Below are 21,080 nucleotides of genomic sequence, written 5' to 3' on the forward strand. Positions count from 1 at the left end.
CTTTCTGCAGAATAGGAAGTGGCTTCGGGGTTTTGAGTCACAAGATGGTAGATTGTGTTGGAAATTCGTCAATATTATCGCTACTAAATTGAAACATTAATAGTCTGGCTTCCTCAGAGCTTCCTGTCGCCCTCCAGGCAAGGTATTGAGGAGGGTTGCGTATTTTCACAAAAAGTCAAGATTTGATAACGATAACAGCGTTTATTCACTACTACAGAGTTATAATAACGTCGTCGTCAGACAATGGCGTAGGCGTCCGTCAGGGTCGGTTGCTCAGTCAAGACTGTCATGGCGCTGCCCTGTAGCGGCGTGGGTCGCCGCGCGTGCCACCTGGCGGCGGCGTCAGTTAGGCAGCGACAACATCTGGCGACCGGCCGGCGCTCGAAATAGTGGCGGGAGTTTCGTAATGCGCCGCCACATCACCCCCTCGGCAGAACCATGCTACCTAGGAGCATGGAAAAATGAAAAAAGGGGGGAATGAGAAACTTGTTACATTCATGCAGCTAAACTTCAAAATCCCGCAAATGATGCGGGAAATGCACGCGGCGTCCAGCCCGCGTTTGCCGCTCCACGTCTCTCGGCGGCGGGGGTTGAGGCTGGATAACCAACTCGTCCGGTAGGGCTGCTGCGGGGGCGTTTCCTCGGGCTGCGGATCCGCTGAGGGCGTTACCTCGGTCGATGGATCTGCTGGGCCCTCGTCCGGCGCGTCGGAGGCGACCACGTAGGCCGGTTTAAGACGGTCGATCGCCACGCGGACGTCGCGGCTGCCGCAGCGGAGGACGAAATGTTTGTCTCCTCTCTGGAGGACTTTGTATGGCCCCTCGTACGGCGGCTGCAGAGGTCTGCGTACGGCATCGTTGCGGATGAAAACCTGCGGACAAGTGGACAAATTCCTGAAAATAAAGGTCCGCCTTTCAGCGTGGCGGGAACCCGGTCGTGGGCTCAGCTTCTGGAAGTGCGTTCTCAGCTGCACCATGAAGTCGGTGGGGTCCTCCACCCTTGGGGATGTCGTCGGGGCGATTAAGTCTCCTGGCAGGCGCAGTTGGGCGCCGTACACCAGCTCTGCCGATGTCGTTCCAAGGTCCTCTCTCCAGGCCGCTCGGAGTCCCAGGAGGACGGCGGGTAAGACGTCTACCCAACCTTCGGTAGAGTGGCAACGGATGGCCGCCTTCAGCTGGCGGTGAGCTCTCTCCACCATCCCGTTCGCGGCTGGGTTGTACGCCACCGTGCGCAGATGAGAGCATCCCACCAATTGGGAAAGCTGCCGGAACAGCTGGCTCTCGAACTGCCTCCCCTGGTCAGTCGTGACACGCAAGGGCGTGCCGAAGCGGGCAATCCTGCCGGAGACGAAGGCTCGTGCCACGGTTTCTGCAGACATGTCGGCTATCGGCATTGCCTCCAGCCAGCGTGTGTACCTGTCGACGGCTGTCAGGCAGTACCGGAAACCCTGGGAAATTGGCAAGGGACCAATAATGTCAATATGAATATGTTCGAAGCGTGACTCAGGCAAGGGAAATGTGCCCACAGGCGAAGAAACGTGCCGAGTCACCTTGCAACGTTGGCACTGTAAACATTCTCTTGCCCATTGGCGACAGTCTTTTTTCACAGAGGGCCACACGTAACGGGAGGCCACTAGTCTCGATGAGGATTTAACACCGGGATGGGCAAGGTCATGGAGGGAGCGGAACACGCGCTTGCGTAATGACGTTGGCACAAAGGGGCGCGCGGTGTTTGTGGAAGTGTCACAATACACACTCATTTTCAATCCCGGAATCGGCACTTTCTCCAGGCGAAGGGACGAGTTTGAATTGAGAAGCTGTTGGAGCTCCGGGTCAGTCTCTTGCGTCTCGGCCAACAGCTCATGACTGGTCGGCTGCGAGATCTCGATGCAACGCGAGAGGGCGTCGGCAACTACATTGTCGCTGCCGGACACATGACGAATGTCACAGGTGAATTGGGAAATAAAGTCTAGCCAACGAAATTGCCTGGGCGTACACTTTTCTGGGTTTTGTCTTAGGGCAAAAGTGATTGGCTTGTGATCAGTTAAAACACAGAACTCACGACCTTCAACCATGTGGCGAAAACGCCGAATAGCACAAAAAATAGCCAACAGCTCCCTATCATACGCACTGTATTTCACTTCCGTGGCACTTAATTTTCGCGAATAAAAATTTAGCTGTTTCCAACCGTCCTTTGTGTGCTGCTGAAGTACCGCACCGATAGCATCTGCTGATGCATCTGTCATAAGGGCAAGGGGGGCGTTGTGGTCGGGGTGGGCGAGAAGTGTCGCGCTCGCGAGAGCGTCCTTACATTGCACAAAAGCACTTTCGAGGGATGGCGTCCACGCTATTTTCACTTGGCCTTTCTTTCTACCCTTCAACACCCCATTAAGCGGCGCCTGCGTATCAGCAACATGTGGCATGAAGCGTCGATAAAAGTTTATCATGCCAAGAAACTGTCGCAGTTCTTGCACTGTATCGGGCTTAGAAAAATTTCTGATCGCGTCCACTTTTTCGGGCAGAGGTCTCGTGCCATCGCCAGACACCAAATAGCCAAGGAAACGCACTTCCTTCGCACCAAACACACACTTAGATGGATTCATCACTACACCATACTCGTCCATTCTCGAGAAAACTTGGCGCAAGTGCCGTAGGTGCTCTTCTTCAGAAGAAGAAGCGATTAATATATCATCGATATATACATAAGCAAAATCAAGGCCACGTAATACCTCGTCCATAAAACGTTGGAACGTTTGCGCTGCGTTCCGAAGACCAAACGTCATCACCGGAAACTCAAAAAGACCGAAGGGCGTAGTAATAGCAGTCTTTTTAATGTCCTCCTCGTTCACCGGGATTTGATTGTACGCCCGCACTAAATCGATGGTAGCAAACACGCACTTTCCGGCGAGGGACATGGCAAAGTCTTCTACGTGGGGCACAGGATATCTATCCGGGATGGTCCTCGCGTTCAGCGCCCGGTAGTCACCACACGGTCTCCACTCATCCCCCGCTTTTGGCACCATATGCAGAGGGGACGACCACGAGCTTTCCGAGCGCCGTGCGACGCCCATCTGTAGCATTCCGTCAAACTCCTTTTTAGAGACGCGGAGCATCGCGGGTGCCAATCACTGCCAATGGCTTGCACGACACGGAAGGGCCGGGCGTGGTGCGGATGTGGTGCTCCACCGGGTGCTTGCGTCCTTTGGGTGCCCCCGTGGGACGGGATATTTCCGGAAACTCACGCAACACTTTTAAGTATATACAATCGTCACTATTAAATTTAAAATAATCACTAACACTATTTACACAATGTGGCACTGCCCTGCCGTTTACTGAGAGGGACGTCAGTCCGTCGAGCAGCCTGCGGTGGCGGATGTCGACTAGGAGTCCGTAAAAAGACAAAAAGTCGGCGCCAATAATGGGCTTGTCCACATCAGCAATAATAAAACGCCACTTAAAGTCACGTCGTAGGCCCAAGTTCAGGCACAACACAATCCAACCGTAAGTTTTAATAATTGTCCCATTAGCTGCAAAAAGTTCATAAGATGTCGCTAGTGGCTTACCTTGGACGCGTGCGCGCGGGTAGACGCACAAATCCGACCCCGTGTCCACAAGAAATTGGGTTTTAGTAGCGGCGTCCGTAACAAAAAGGCGGCAGGGACGAGGGCAACCATCACTTGCCGCCATCAGCGACTGCCCTCCGCGTTTTCCGCCGCGTAGGTGCACGGCTCCCGGCACTTACTCGCTCTGGCGCCAAACGTGTCGTGGTACCAGCACCACGTTGGGTTCCGCGGCGCCGATTGACTGCGGTTCCTCTGATGGCGTCCCCTGGAGCGGGAACGGGGGCGACGCGTGGAAGTATTCGCTGACCCTAACGCCTGAGATAGGGAAGACACTTGCCTGGCGAGCTCTTCCATCCTCCTCGTGAGCGCTTCCACTTCCGGCGTCATCGAGGCGCTGGCCACGTGTGGCCGGGGACCCACTTCGTGAATTTTGTCGGCCAGGTTGGCGACGCTGCTCAATTTCACCGAATCTTGGGTCGCCAGGATGGTCTGGGTGCTGGGGGGTAACCTGCTCATCCACAATGATCGGATGAATTCGTCCGGGACAGATTCTCCGGCAAGCGTCCGCAGGTGGCGCAGAAGCTGCGATGGCTTCCGGTCCCCCAACTCCTCGTGTTCCACCAACTGCCGCAGCCGAGTCTCTCGAGATGCGGAAAGGCGATGAAGGATTTCGTCCTTTAATTTCGCATAACGGCCGGTTTCGGGCGGACTAGTTATTACATCCTCTACTTCTATGGCGTACTTATTGTCTAGTTGAGCCACGGCGTACATAAACATTGTTTTATCACTTGTAATTCCCGCGAGGGTAAACTGAATTTCTAACTGCGCGAACCACAACGCAGGTCTATCGGGCCAAAAGGGAGGGAGTTTCATGGACACTGGATTTACCCGGAGAGCGGATTCGGCGTCTGAAGGTGGAGCCGCCATCTTGACCTCGTGGGGAAAACTTGGACTGGACGGACGAATTATTCACTCCGAGAAAAACGATCACTTCGGTTGGTCACCACTTGAGGAGGGTTGCGTTATTTCACAAAAAGTCAAGATTTGATAACGACAACAGCGTTTATTCACTACTACAGAGTTATAATAACGTCGTCGTCAGACAATGGCGTAGGCGTCCGTCAGGGTCGGTTGCTCAGTCAAGACTGTCATGGCGCTGCCCTGTAGCGGCGTGGGTCGCCGCGCGTGCCACCTGGCGGCGGCGTCAGTTAGGCAGCGACAACATCTGGCGACCGGCCGGCGCTCGAAATAGTGGCGGGAGTTTCGTAATGCGCCGCCACAGTATTTTTAAGTTGAAAGTATCATCGACAGCTTCGAGGTGGAAATAAGTTCACCATAAGACTCTACCGGACTGCCAAAAGAATACACATTTCACATGAGTATACGCTTTCGCCAATATTATACGCAAGTCTCACTTTGTTATGAACTATAAAACATTTCAGATGCACATCAGCTACCTTTCCATTTCTCGGCATCGACTTTCGGCGCCGACGAAGTTTACAGTTTCACTAAAATACCCTAACTATCATGATGGAATCAGTAACAGGAAGCTTATTGCTAGGATCAGCCTAAGAATAACCATATTCCTTCATCTTTACGCAATCTATCGCTTTCAATGGAGGAGAAATAGATCAAATAATAGCCCTGAAGTCACAATGAACAACTCCGATACGTCTGCACTTCAATAAATGAATCATAACCACGCCGTCGCATGTATTCAATTCAAGTACTATGGCCGTGCCTCCTCGTACTGAACTATGACGTCACTTTTCTACCAGCCAATCATCGGGCGTTTTCGCTTCTCACTTGCATTTGAAAATTCTCGTGAACTTTGATGCATTAAATATCGCAAACCTCGTCATAAAATAATAAAAAAACTTTCACCGAGGTATGCAAACATATATTTTTATATAATTTTGGGGCTATTGATTATATCTGAAGTATATGCAAGTTCCCTCGAAAACGAAGCGATGACTCGTTACTTAGGCTATGTGTGAACTCCAAACGAAAACCACGCAAGCTTCCAAAACTATCAGCAGTAACTAATAAGAATAAGCAGTAAATTTACATTGCACTATAGCGATACCCACCCGCATTCCTTATTTCTTCGAAAGCTCGCTCGAGCTCACCGAGTCCGTTAGGGGGTTGGGACTCCGCAGGATGACAAACGGAAGGCGCGGCATCCGCGGCATTGATAACCGGTCGGTGTATTCTCCTCCTCATCCGGGGTATCCATGAGGCAGGAAAAGTGGACGGCAGTCGCCAAGGCTATGAAAGAAGAATTCGTTATAGGCGGCATGAACCCCGAAAAAGGACCTCGAAATCCTTAAACCTGCCTAGATTAAAACACGAATTCAATGTCAACGTTCTCATGGCTAAACATGGAAGGAATAAACTTGCCATCAGAGAAGTTAAAACGCTTACCTCCAATTTTGACTGCAGTCACCACCACCGACCTCGTTCTCCCCTTCACCTTAATTTCGATTAATTCTTGCCGTTAACAACCGTGGAAGTACCGGGAAAATATTTATGCCATCAATTTTTTCATGCCAAAACCCACGCTCACCTCTCGTCTTTCGCTCCTAGCAACTTGAGAGAAATAACGGCAACCGACAGCTTGCCGCACGGGAAAAGATATACGTGTTGCCAAAAGCTAAATTAAAAAAAAAATACATCGCCGCTGAAAACAGGGGTCGCATATATGTCTGGTAGATGGGTTCCGCATGGGATGTTGGCAAAACTTACGATTGGTAGCACACGCGCAGCATGGGAGAAGCAGTTCAAATTCATGAGGGAGAGGGGATACCCAAATGCTGCAGCAGCTCTGTAGCAGGGCAGTAAAGACATTCGGCAAGAGAGATGCAGTGGAGCCATAAATTCGGCCTGGCCTGAGGCTATTATCCAGTTCAGTATCAGTGGAGCGCACATGCAGCAAGGGAGAAGAAATGCAATGGACTTGCAAGGGAGAATGGCATCAGAGTTTCAGTTGAGTGCCCTTTTTCTTGGTGAGGACAAGGTAGTGCACTGCACTACCTTGTCCTCACCAAGTGCAGTGCAGTTACAAGGTTGTTTCTAGGCAGTTTTCACACATTCAGTGGAGTTTCAGCCCATAATCAGCTCTGTTTCAAGGGAAAAATTTTTACTTGAGGATTCTAAAAGCTGCCCGCAAAATAAACTTCTAGATTATGTCTTTAACATATGATTGCCAACCACTATCAATGCATATTGCTCTATTTTTATGTATTTTAGACCCTAACGGCACTTTGATCGGCAAAACCATTATTCCTAAGCATTTTCTTGGGATATATATTATCCTACAGTTTGCTACGTGTCTCATGGCACTAGAAATCAAAAAATAATAATGTGTTATAAATTATTGTTTAATTCGGTATGATATTTATTCCAGTCGTTACTAACATTTCCCTAAGCAAATTTTTAAATAATGCTTAATTTATTCTTAATTATCAGTGGGTAATTAACCCGCAACTTCATGATCATCGAAAGTTCGAATATCTCAATAGTTATCTTAAACATATTTTAGATAATTAAAAAACCATCGGAAGGATTAATTACACGACTAGTTTGCCCATTTATTACAATTTAAAGGTGACACTATTAACATTTAGCTTATCTTTTATCTTTTTCCCTTTCATTGAGGTGTCAAACTAAGAGTATTGCCTTTTTCGTGTCTTTTTACCGCTAGAATCAGTCGTAATTGGCGCCTGGTGTAATCAAGCATTTCCTCCATATTATTATATATAAGTGGTTTCACAGCAATAATAGAACTCATCACTCATATACTCTCTCTATATAGATAGAACTTACACTCATAACTCAACACCTTGAGTCAATCTTAAGGGTGAAAAAATAGTAATCATATTCCTACTAGCACAAAACAACACACGCATAATTTCCATTCGATAAAAATATACCGAGTTGGGTACCTCATGACTATTTATGGGCAATTAGTACTAACTATATTTATTAGCTACCAAATATACTGCTTGGGATGTAGCGATTTACGATGCGGAAACTTAGACAACGACGAAAGAGGGGCAAGAAAAGAATGAAAGCATCCCAGATGTGAGCATAAAAAGAACGGAGGAGGTGAGATGGACGGAGAGGATTAGAAATGAAGAAGTGCTGTAGAGGAGAGATTTGAGGTAAGGAGGGAGGGGAAGAGTGAAAGTAATTAATAGAATAAGATATTAATAGAATAAAAGGGCCTAATGCGAATGGGCGTTCCTTTTAATTAAAGTGGTAAGTTCAAGTTGGAAGGGGCGCAGGCGCACAGCGGCCTAAAATCGAAAAAAGCTGGACAAAACCTCATGATAACAAATAATACAACGGAGTCGTGAAAGTTGCCAAGAATTAACAATAATAAACTGCATTATAATATTGTACATTTTTGTTTCTTTTGAATTACTACAGGAGGTGTGGCATTGGTTTTAACATGCTGAATTTCGAAAAAAAATCAACGAGGGCAATTTTTGCGAAATTTGTTCAACTTTTAGGCCATGTAATTTGTTTGAAAAAATTACCTGTGAAAAACGGTTTGCGTCAAAAAATGCACTAATGTATTGACAACAACTGTGCAAAGTTTCAATTCCCGCAATAAAAAAAATCGACCTTGAGGTTTTGTCCAGCTTTTTTCGATTTTAGCCCACTGTGAGGCGGGCGGGCAGGATTCGTCAAATCTTCCGTGTAATCCAAAATTATCAGGATACCTATAGTAATAATCAAATAGACTTCCCTTTTTAATTTCAGAAAGGGCAGGTAAATTATGTTTTTCCATAACCACCATAAATGGCTGACTCACAATCATAATGCCATGCTGATATTGGTCGCACTATTTTTCTTAAAGAAACGATGAACGCTACTAATGTACTTTTATTCTCCAGAAAGAAAAGGACAACAATACCTACGACGCATTGTGGTCTAAAAGCCTGGCAATTAACACAGTGCCCGTAAATATCTCAATACTTCTTTCAATGAAAAATGATATTTATCTTAAAAGTAATTCAAGGTAATCCGATTGCTCATCTAAAAAATATAATGGAAAAATTATCTTCTCTCATAAAACAATTGCTTTTGCCAGGTAAAAATCAAAAAAATTCTTCTCACATTTTTTTACAGGATGGGAATACGTTGCGCTGTTGAAAATGTAGGCACTAATTGTTTCCCGAATAAACTTAGGGAGTAACTGCTACTTCACTTGTGTAGATACATTGAAAAATGACTACAAATCCTTCGCCGCTGACACGGGTGAACGCGAGCATGGGTGGTTACCGTGACGCAAACGACAATTGAAATTTACATAAAAACTTTTAATTGACATTCAAACATTTACGTAATTTTAACAAGTCTAAGTGGAGAAAATAACATTGGAGTATTATTCTGGAAATGCTCCAAAAATGTTATTGGTTCTATACGTGCTGTATAAATTTCCCTAACGACTCATGATCCTCTCTCTTCCTCGCGCGATGGGTCACTCGCCGGAAATATCCGCTTTCTTCGATGGTGGATCTGTTTGGCCGTGGGGGGGGGGAGTCCATGCGGCCTCCCTACCTCTGAAATCGTGCTTGAGGCTCTTGGCGAGAGTTAAAGTAGTCAAGTTGAACCATTTTCACAACCCGATCAAGTCGAATCGATCCCCAGCGGACAAGGAACGCGAAGGTCGACTTCGGAGAATAACGGAGACGGTTGCGCTGGGTTTGTGGACCGACTTTTGAAAGTGACTATACACTGTGGTAGCGCCAGCGCAGTTTCGACAGGTTGCCATCGGCCGACAGCAATGCCTTTCTGGGCCGCCCAGCGAGCAGTACTGGAAGAAAACTCCGTCATTTAGTTAAGCACGCTAATACTGAGATATAGATGGATTCACATTAAGCAAAACCGTATACATATTTTCCGTTACTTTCATCGTGGATTCTTATGGAATTTTGTCATAGAAATACAAGTAAATTGTATTTTTTGGCATGTTTGATGGCTTTGGGTGGTCACAAGACATTAATTAAATTCTCAACTATTTATTTTCCGTAATATGCAATTTTAGTGGTATCTTTTTATCGATATAGTTTAGCAAAAAATACTAGGGTTTTCTGATGACATATTATTCCTCGATATGAATCTTGACGCAGGGAATCGAAACACGATACATTAGTGTTTCTTTATTCATTATATCGACGTGAGTGACAGTACATGGACTGATTGGATGCCCATAAGGCAATATTTGAAGCGCTCGATTTCATGCTGAGCGAGGCAAACAGAGTCCAAGAAGTGCAGTTTGCGGTATTTTTAAGCGTTTTATACAACGATGCCAAGTTGTAGGTCAAGTATTTCTCTCTTATTTTATCTCGAGAGGTTTCAAACACAATCTCCTGGAGCGTAATTTGCACTGGTTATCTAATGGAGTCGATTGGATTGCAATCTTTCTGGCTCATCTTCTCCTTGGTCTCCTCTGACATCTGGGGTTCCACAGGGGAGTGTCCTTGGTCCTTATCTGTTTAACTTGTATATTGATGATCTTGCCTCTTTGCTACCTTCTTCCCAAGCTCAAACTCTCCTTTATGCTGACGATTGTAAATTGTTCAAGGAAATTCAAAAACCATCTGATTGCCAAGACCTACAAGATGCCTTACGTCAGACATCGAATTGGTGTAATGTCTGGAATCTTGCATTAAACCCAGATAAATGTAGTGTGATGTCCATTTCCCTAAAGAAGATAACTCATCAATTTGACTACAGTATTTTTAATCACTCGCTGAAACGTGTATCAACATCTAAGGACCTAGGCATTATCACTGATGATAAATTAAATTTTTCTCCACACATACAATCCATCAAGTCTAAAGCAATGTCCCTCTTAGGACTCCTGTTCCGTTTCACTGAAATTAAAGACCCCCAGGCACTTCGAACTTTTTTTTCATCTATCATTCTTCCAATTCTTACCTATTCTTGTCCCATTTGGTCTATCTCTTCACAAACCAACCTCTCATCCCTGGACTGTGTCAGCAATTTCTTTGCCAATATAGTAAAAAATAGAATACCGCATTTACGCAACATGTCCACTAATGCTATTCTCTCCTCCCTCTTCATCCCTAATCTCACTACCCATAGGCTCACAGCTGATTTAAAACTTATTTATAAGATTCTCAATTCCACCATCGACTGCCCAGCATTGCTCTCTTTTATCAATTTTAAAGTTCCACCCCGCCCTACCCGTTCTCATCCCCTAATCCACATGCCCATTCCTAGACTTTCACTCACTAAACGTTCGTTTTTCTACCGCATTACTTCTGTGTTGAACTCACTCCCTCCACACATCGACCCCTTTGCACTTCCATTGAAATCCTTCATAAGCCTTTCCCTATCCTATCTGTCACCGAAGTAGTCTGTCACTGCAGTTTCTTGTTGTCCTTTCGTTTTTGTAAATGTAATTATTGTTTTCTACATGTTATATTGCGTCTTCGTCCTCTAATTTATGTATTGTTACCTGACCACTATAAAATGGCATATGCTGTATGTGGTTATATTTCTTTAAAATAAAAATAAAAATAAAAAATAAGCTTTTAAAACTCTCTATTTTACTCTGTAACCGAACTTTACCCGCTTCGTATCTTTTCCTTGTTTTGGCTTCAAGTTTCTCTTGCATGAAGGCAAGATCTCTTCAATCATCGAAGTCCTCTCTCACTCTGTCGTCCTAAAACAACAGTGAAGTCATGAGCCAGGAAATAATAGCAATTGCTGCTTTCCGAGTGCCTTTTTTGGAATTTGTAATTTTCTATGACGGATGATACTAAGCAATTTACCAGGAGAAGGAAATTTCAATGTAGTCATAAAAATTTCAGCTTTCATTTGAAGACCCAGGAAATACTGGTGAAAATACACTATCTGTGAGCACATTCAATCTAACCTATTGCTGAGTAGTGTCTTTATTTCTGCGGTAAACTCTATTTGGTCTGTCTTTCAATTGCCCGGAATGGAAATTAATTTTTTCTGATATACTTTTAAGAGACACGATAGAATTCAACGGAGGGTTGAGCCCGCTTACGTGCCCAATGGACCTTCGTTGTCCAGGGCAGCGCTGAACGCTTTTGAGACAAGCAAGCATTCGTGGTTTCTCTTTCTCAGGCGATGAATACTAAAAGAAGATATTATCTCGTTGGAATTTCCACCGTGGTGATTAGGACTTAATGGCGAGGAGAAGATATCGTATGATAGGAGCCCCATTTTGCATTGCGATAGGGGGTTTATTGGGGATCCCTCACCAGAGCTAGCTCATAAATGACGATCCAGATGGGTAAAGCAAGGCACAGAATTGCTGTGAGCACAAGGAACGGTATATATGGATACCGTTTACCAGAAAGAGACAGAGAGAGCGAGGGAGAGCATTAGTCTACCGAACTTATTTTCACCCCTTCACCTCAATTCCAAATTTGTTTTAATAGCTATTTCCATTTTGCCTTTCCCCTGCAGCCCCGTAGGATTCCGGTACCTTCAGTCATGATGTGCCATTTCATATTTATACTTTCGGTTCTATCATAGAGAGGTGGACGCCAAACGGAAACCATCTCCTTCCAGCTTGGGCCGATTTAGAATAAAAGGGAAGTGCTCAGAAGGACAAGGGGAGTTCATGGCAAGGGAAGTTCATGGATCAGGGCAGTTCATGACAAGGGTAGTTCATGACAAGGGCAGTTCATGACAAGGGAAGTTCATGGATCAGGGCAGTTCGTCGTTAGTTAGCTCGGGTTAATTTTAATAGTTGGTCATTAATTTATCGTCCTGAGAAGAAACAAACGGTAAGATGTAAACTATAAGAGGCCCTACTTAAGACACTTGACTCTCTCTCTCTCTCTGCTTCAAGAATATTTGCACTCCCCGCCTAAATCCACTACTTGTGTGTACCAACTGTCTCTGTGGAATAAAACTTGTTTTAAACCTTATCAAGGTTTTCTTAATCTCTGGTCAGCTGACAACCTGGCAAGATCCCTAAAATGTGCAGCGTCATGGAGGGATCCGTCAATCCACGTCGCTTGCGCACAACATAATAAAGGTCTAGGAAGAGCACGCCGTTAATCAGCCAGCCGCGTTCACTATTGCCTCCGACTTGTTAGTGAGTGAACTCTTCTAGGAGCATTTCGTGATAGTTGGCCATGAAAATAAATGGAGATTAGGAAAAAGCTTTACCAAAGAAATGCGTCAGCGGTGAAGCATTAGTGATTAAACCGATGGTGAGTCAAGGTTGAATCAATAAATATTTGGCATGGAGATGAATCATGAAAATTATTGAAATAGAATAGTCTTGTTAGAAGAGATAGTCTTGTCAGAAAATTTCGATCAGAATTTATGTTAAGGTGGAAGAGAATGTATAAGAACTTACAAGAGCTTGAGAAGCCGTTTAAGAATGTGGGCGTTATTCCCTGTTTCGTGAGCCTCCGCCATGGGGACTCGGAGGGAATGATGAGCAAAGCAAGCATTTAAAGCGTGAAAGAATCGGTGATGGCCAATGGAAGCCAAGCCCGTGGAGGTTAATTCAAACGATGACGGAGGTTAGAAGAGCATAATTGAAACGCGAGGCCGTAGCTAATGAGGGTGAGCAAAGATTTCGAAATTTAGGCGCGGAGGTTGGTGCAGAGAGAGGATTGATTTAGTTTTGAAAGGCGCGGTGGGGGTGGGGGAGGGTGGGGGGGGGGGAGAAAGCACGCCATTCGTCTCAAGGACAGCGGGGTAAAGCGGTACAACGATGTTTCATATCTCATCCGAAGCCACGATGTACTGCGTCCGTCATTACTCATTCTTTTGTTGGGTACGTCACTGAAGAGGCAGGAATTAGTAATGAGTACTAGGAGTTGGTGGTGAGCAACGGCGTAATGAGGCCATTCGCGCCAGGCCGAGAGCGGTGGAGATGTGTGTGCTCTGTGAATCGCGAGAAGGCGCCTGTCAGCTGTCCCTCGCTTTGAACCTACCTCCACCCCTCACCTCCATCTTCGGTCAACCGCGTTAACGGATCCTTAGGAGCAATAAAATGTGCCAGCAATCTCCTCTGTGAGGAAAGTGCTGCAAACATGAGTGACTACCATTCATAATAAGTCAGGCGTATTAATTCGGGGCTAAAAATTGTGAAGCTACGGAAAGGATTATACATATGCCGGCCTCCCGCTCACTGACAGGCTGTGCTTGCTATTGGAAATGATTGGACAGCGAAGGGGAAGACGTATGTATCGTTTATTGCTAAGACAGCGTTGATGGGAGAGTTAGCCAGCTACCATGACACATTAGGCCGTCCCAAAAAAAACGTCAAAAAAAATTTAAAATGGTCAATCGGATTTCGATGACCATCAGGTTTACAAGGATAGGCAAACAAAGATTTTCGAAATTTTTTAAATAATTAGTTTGCGAGAGGCGCCTAAATACCAACACCCTTAATTTGTCATACGATGTCGCGAAAACTGCCAAAATAAGGATAATCAGGGCAGGGGTGCCGACTTACAAAAAATATTGGGGGGGCCCAAACCGGGGATCTTGCCCCGAGAAATTTTATAAGTAGTGAGTTTTAAGTTTTTCAAGCATTTTTGAAGAGCCATATGATAGCATTAGAACCCTGATAATTCGAATCTCGATATATGGACACTCCGGAGAAAATCGACAAGCCTGACACATTTTTTCCTTACACCCATTACGAATTTTTGAGGGGGCTCGGGCCCCCTCAGGCCCCATGGAGTCGGCGCCACTGAATCAGGGTAAGTTATGACTCGTAGGACAAAAATTTCGTCGGTTTTTGCGTATATTTTACCATTTAGGCTTTGCGGCCCGCGCAGCCTGGCGCCAAGAGTGGCGCTAAGCGATGTGGCTCGCGCTACGCGGCGCAACAGACGGCTGAGTGCATCCCCCTCCCCTTCCCCTCCTCCTCACCTGCGGTCGCCCGCCATATTCACATGCTTCAGTGACTCCCTCTCTCACTCTCAAATTCAGATTTTGAACTCGTTTCGTAGACCAAATCATGTCGGCACGTGTGGTAATCAATCTTAACTTTAATTTGATTAGTCGTTACAAATTTGTTAACCTACTGAGAAAACTATTCAACAAAGCTAGGTTTCAGTTGAAGTAGCTCTTTTTTCGAACCTCACGAAGTTATGTATCTTCCGAAGTTATGATTTTCGCGTCATCTAAAATTGCTGAAGCTTGGTTCTTGCACAAACGTCTATCAGAGTTGGCAGACGCATTTTCCCCGCAGAAGTTCCAGTTTGAGTTTAGTCCTTACTGTTTATTTCATGAGGAACGCAGGGATATAAATCGGCTGACTTCTCGTCACTTTTATTTTCTTCGGATGAATTGATGAAGAAAATTTTTTATACTGTTTTCCCATTCAAGAGTTGACGACGTTGACTCGATGCTCTACGACGATAACCTTTTTTTCTCAGTTGTCGAGTCTCCTTAGGATTCAATCCAGCAGCCATCATCCTTCGTTTCGTCCGCTTGTCTCTCAAAATACTTCTTCATTAGGGGGAACCTTATGATCCTTCTTGCACTTATACGCACAACTATCGCATAATTTCAAATGTTCCTTTACAAGCGTTTGAGATTTTTACATCAATAAAACCCTACTAATGGCCTATTCGCATTTTCCGAAAGTGTGTAGCGGTACTACAGAAAGAAATGGATTTAGCGGTACCACAGAAAGAAAACTTTCTGTGGTACCGCTAAATCCATTTAGTCACACACACAATGGAAGAAAAGCGCTTCACTATAGTTCGCACACCTTCCATTATAGCCATTCGAGAGGCCTCTTCGTAGACCGTTGGTTCCTTTCCTGCATTCTCGGATCTAAAAATATTTCATCACTTCTTTAAAAGTTGGTAACATCGATTTGTTTAACGCCGACGAGGCGCCAAATAAGAGAGAAGTCGTTTCACTACGCATCCTTTTTTATCTTCCACCATCTTCCGATTTATTTTATCAGAGATGAACGCCCTCCTAGCAGAACACGCGGGATGAATTTTGCTGTACTCGAGGCATGGGAGGGGGAGAAGCCAGCGGGGAGGGGACGGGATCGGCCTACCGCTCTTGTATCCGCGACGCTTCGTGGTCGTTGGAATATTTTCTTTGCGGACGCGGACTCAAATTAGGCATTTTGTGGCTAAGCGATGGTAGACACGTCAAAATTCACTATATGTTTGCCTCACATGGGCAGTAATTCGACAAAATCTATAGGGAATGACCATAAAATATTATATTTTTCGAATTTCGACCCTCCCCCCCTAATTTTATTTGAGCGAGGGTCAGAGGTTCACCTAGAGGTCTTAAAATTTACAGTCCTTATTTTTGATCGGTCCCACAACTTTTTTCTTTGGGCCAGATGGATTTGAAAAAAAATCGATTTTTCCGATCCACCCTACTATTCATCCTTCATGGAATTCGAAAGTTATGAATTAAGTATGTCAACGCCCGGAATACATCCATCCTTTAGTCAAGCAAGGCTAAATTATCGATTAAACTGTATTTTTCAGACATATAGCCAGAGGAAGGCCAACGAAACTTTTGATGTAAATAAACTGGTTGCTTCAAAAAATTATTCTTTATAACAAATTTGTTCTGCTGATAATATCAATCTCAATTTCTTCAAATGGATGTTCTCTTAATTATCTAATAGTATCTAGTGATAACACAATACCATAGCAAGATTACTCTGTTAGTTACATGATCTCGTTAGCACACCAGTAATATACACGCATTTCTCAAAGTTTTTATTGCGAAATCCTTTGGTAAGATTTCATTATCACTTAAGGACATATTTTAATTGTTATACACACCTTAGGATCAAATTTTAATGAATTGGGTAAACATATAGGATCTAATTCTTTTCATATATGTGTCTTTTTCCTTATGAAAACAATGAAATGCAATGCACGAACAATTGAGAAAATATTCCGTGCAACACAAATTAAAGTATGGTGTAATTAACAACGCACAATATTATTGCCTCTCTCACTCGTCGTATCGCTCGAATTAACTCTCTTCCATAGAAAATGGAGAATGGGTTGGGAGAAGGCAGGGGCCAGAATAACAAAACAAGACTTTGATCTCTGCTGCAAGTTCTGCATATTTATTAATTTTCGTGGAGTGTGCTTTCTGTACATTATGGTTTATGGGAATTGTCACGTCTATGAGGGTAGTTCTTAATTTGAAATCAAAGAAATAATCAAGCTACTTACAAGCATACTTGAATTCAAATAGTTAATAATAGACCAGATATAATGTTGATTGACAAGAAATACAGAACTAGCTACATAGTTGATATTGCTGTGCCACTGTCGCATAACATCGAAAAAACAATAGCCGGAAAAATAAATATGTACCAAGAATTGGCAATAGAAATAAAAAAATATGGAATATGGAACAAGTTTATATAGCTCCAATTGTCATCTCAGCTACCGGTATCATCCCAAAAATATCAGTAAAACAGCTCAGTCGAACTCGTTCAAACTAGTTCTCTATAGCATAAAGAAACAACTTAGCAGCGGAATAGAACATATCCTGAAAACGGAACTCCAGGGGCGGAATAAAGTAAAAGGCATCAATACTTTTGCAATACCAATACTTCTCTATACCTTTGGAAATATCAAATGGACCTCGACCGATCTTAACGAATTAAACAGAATTGTGAGAACCCTTGTTACAAAACACCGTTTACACCACCCAAAGAGCTTTACAGAAAGAGTAACACTTCCCTCATATGAAGGAGGACTTGGTATTCTTGATGCTGTACAGCTTCACTATAAGCAAATTGCTTATCTAACACCCCTGTAAACACAAATAGCTGCTGAAGCGCTGCAGCAGCGCTACACCGTAGCGCTGCAGGCGGTGCCCACGCGCTGCTGACGCGCGACAGCAACCTTCAAATTTCCGTTTTTTGAATGCCACACGCGTTGTTAGGGCCAGAGTCCTCTGGATGGCAGTTCTCTACACTACTCCCTCATAGGGTCTTTGTAATGTATTATCAACTATCAATATAGTCAACTTTGTAGTGTATTATCAACAATCCAGAGGACTCTGGTTAGGGCGCCACTGTAGCGCTGCAGAACAGCTGCGATTACGCAGTTCAATCAAGAACTAATAATTTATTTCAGTACTCTTTCATAGCTTATGCCCAATAGCTATTTCTTCGTTCACCTGCCAGGCTGACTAGTGCCCGAACTCGTAGACATATCTATGAGCATAGCAGCGATGATAATTCAGACCTGCACATGAATGATGGAATTACTTTTGGGGATTTACACTGAAAGCATACCATCAATGAAAAGGTCCGGAATAATCTGCATAACTATGGCCACAGGGTAGTAACCCCAGTGAAAATTTTGTATACAATTGTATACAATTTTATACAAGATTTCCTGTATAAAACTGTACACAATTGTATACAAAATGTGTACATTGTATACAAATTTGGCTTCACACAATTGTATACAGTGTATGCAATTTACACATTTTCATACACTGTATACAATTGTATGAAATGTATACAATTGTATGAAATGTATACAATATGAAATGTATACAATTGTATGAAATGTATACAATTGTATAAAACATATACAACTGTATAAAACATATACAAATGTATAAAATGTATACAGTTGTATAAAATGTAAGCAATTGTATAAAATGGATATAATAGGGTGATTTCCTAATATTTTCTTGAATCAAACCTCCTAGTTACGCTTTTTCAAACGTGCAGCACACTTGTCGCATCAAACTTGCAGCAAACTTGTCGCATCAAACCTGCAGCGAACTTGTCACATCACACCTGCTGAAAATGTGTAGTGTCACACCTGCTACATACTAGGAAAACTAGTTCCACACCAACCATTTCTGTAGTGACACTTGCTGAGGAAAAACTGGCTTAAAATTTCTGCTAAATAAAATGCTCTCCTAAATAATGATCAATTTACAACAACAAAATTTAAAATTTTCCACTCTATCAATTGATAGTCATTTCACATGCACAAATTTAGGTGCTAAATTTATTTAATAAAATGGGCAACAAATAAATGCTGACGAATTTATTTTCCTCATTAATTATGTACATGCTGAGGCAGCGGTGGACATACCGAAGATAGATATCTAGACATCGATAGTTAATCATTATTAATGAAGTGAGTGAAATACTTACAAACTGAATAGGAAACATCAAAGACAGAAACACTTAAAAAAATTTATGACCCCCTAGGCCACACATGGTAATAAATAAAATACAGAAATCTTCAAAAGGTAAAAACATATTGCTCGAATTTTATCAAAACATTCAAAAGTATGCTGATTGGCTTTGAGGATGTAAAATTAAAACTTCATTATTTTGAATTCATGTTTAGTTATGGGAGTACAAGGTTGTGCATGGAACACACATGGTTACATACTTATAGATCGTTACTGATGACCTTATTAAGCAAAATTATTGTCTTCATCAGCCTGATCCTCGGTCTGTTTATCCTGCCAATCCCTGAAGAGAAAATAGTAATTACTCCATGTGAAATGATATATCATGTATCATGGAACATTTTAGTGTATACCTATTGTAAGAGGGAATGGCAAATATGAAGAAAACGTCTGGGATGATCGAATTAGTGTGGCAGAGAAATGAGAAGCGACTACTTACTTCCTTATTTTCCCGACTTTAGCCTGGTTGAGCCAATAGGGTAGTTTCCTTCATCAAAGAAACCGAAAGGCATTGATTGCGATTTGTTACCCACAATTACTGTATTCATAATATACAAATTATTTCGTTTTAGAAATACCGGTTTAGACGAATGGCAATGGTCCATTTTTATCCTCATTTGAAAAGGGCCAGATTGGCGCCCATGCGATGCCACTCCACGTGACGTCACAGGGACCTAGTTTCTATAGGAGAAGATAGGAGTTATACATCGTCTGAGATTACCAATGCATGCATGAGGCGCAGAGCTCAGGGAAACATGTCTTAATAATCACCTATTAAAACTGGCTAAGGTCGGAAAGTTTTCTTCGTTTGAAAAGGTATTAATAAACCTTTTTTAAGCCAAGCGCTACCAGACAGCAAGGTACTCAGCTACCCTCTAGCATCCTGCGTCCTATCAGCGCTCAGAGCCTCGATCAAGGTCACCTCACAAGGCGGGAGGGGGAACCAGAAATACGTCACACGGAGAGATTTCCTTACCCGTCGCGTTTTCGCGCGCTTGAAAATTTTCACTTTTAATTTAATCGCGAAAAATAGATATCGTAATTTAAAAATCTAAAAGCGTGAAATACGTACTCCAGGAGTAATAATCTTCCGATATAGGCAATAAAAAAATAATAGGAAACCACCCTATTACTCAGACACCCTTTCAGCTCCACATCTGATGCATCATGGTAGACCCTTCTGCATACACCTATGAAATTATAAAAAACATAGTTAATGTCACTTAATGTAACATGTTAAAAGCTCATTTCAATGACCAATTATTATAATAATCTTAGAATATCTTATTGGATGCACTCACGAAAAATAACAGGACACACTGGAGTGCTATAAAATGATTTCTTAACCGAATTCTTCTGAAGTTTGCCTGTAAGGGCTTACAGCTCTGCTAAATTGTCATTCTAAGACGACGCAACATATTTTGTAGAAGTGCTCATTCATTTCTCCTACCAACTGCTACCAAACATTGCATCTAGAGATAAAAAAGACCAGATCAATGAAGAGTTAACAGCTAATACAAGAATAACAAAAATCATGTTTACAACCAGAAGAAAAATTCATCAAAGAAATTAACACAATTGTCATGGTTAGTATGCACATGTAGTATGAGTGCACAAGTGCATATGAAATAACAAAAATCCAATCATACCATAATTGTTTAACATTTCATTGGACATTAATCTATAGGCACTTCAAAATTATGTTGTACTTGAGTATTTTTATAGCACTTTGAATTCCAAGCACCTACGAATGTCTGGCGAGCTCCAGATATACTTCTGAAACTTTCTTACAAATGAAACTCTTATGAAACTTTCTTAAAAAAACTTAATTGTTCTTTCATTAAAAAAATCATACATTATTTGAATCAGGATGGCAGCACACAAATTATCATTATTCACTTACCACCTTTGGCTCAAATGAGGGATCTTCGCTTAGGCCCACCACACACGTTCCGGCCCGGCCTCAAGGCCTGGCCTCGAGGCCGGCCTTGAGGCCTGGACTGCGCAGTTTGGCCGCCTCCCACACACGTTCAGTTTGGCCTCAAGGCCCGGACTGTACAGTCCGGGCCTTGAGGCCAAACTGAACGTGTGTGGCGATGCCTTGAGGCGGATCGTCGGCCGGATGGGAATCCAATGAGGTCCGGCCTCAAGGCCAAGCGAAACGGAGTCGGAACGGAGTGTGAAGGGTGAATCCTGCAGTTCGAGACACTTGTTTTCCCCCTCCCACCACATTTTCAACCCTCTCGCATCTACTGTTTGTAAAAAAAAGCGAGACGCCATAGTTTGAGGAGCTCTATCGTCT

At 43.4% G+C, this 21,080-nt stretch overlaps 2 protein-coding genes across 2 annotated transcripts; both read right to left on the reverse strand.

Moving 5' to 3' along the window:
* Window positions 1–3,095: 3,095 nt before the first annotated feature.
* LOC124170608 lies at window positions 3,096–3,686 on the reverse strand. The gene has a single exon (XM_046549435.1). The coding sequence runs from the start codon at window positions 3,684–3,686 to the stop codon at window positions 3,096–3,098; it is 591 nt and encodes a 196-aa protein (XP_046405391.1).
* Window positions 3,686–4,489, reverse strand: LOC124170609. Its single transcript, XM_046549436.1, has one exon. The coding sequence runs from the start codon at window positions 4,487–4,489 to the stop codon at window positions 3,686–3,688; it is 804 nt and encodes a 267-aa protein (XP_046405392.1).
* Window positions 4,490–21,080: the final 16,591 nt, after the last annotated feature.

This window comes from Ischnura elegans, chromosome X, assembly GCF_921293095.1.
Source record: "Ischnura elegans chromosome X, ioIscEleg1.1, whole genome shotgun sequence".
Lineage (NCBI taxonomy): Eukaryota > Metazoa > Arthropoda > Insecta > Odonata > Coenagrionidae > Ischnura > Ischnura elegans.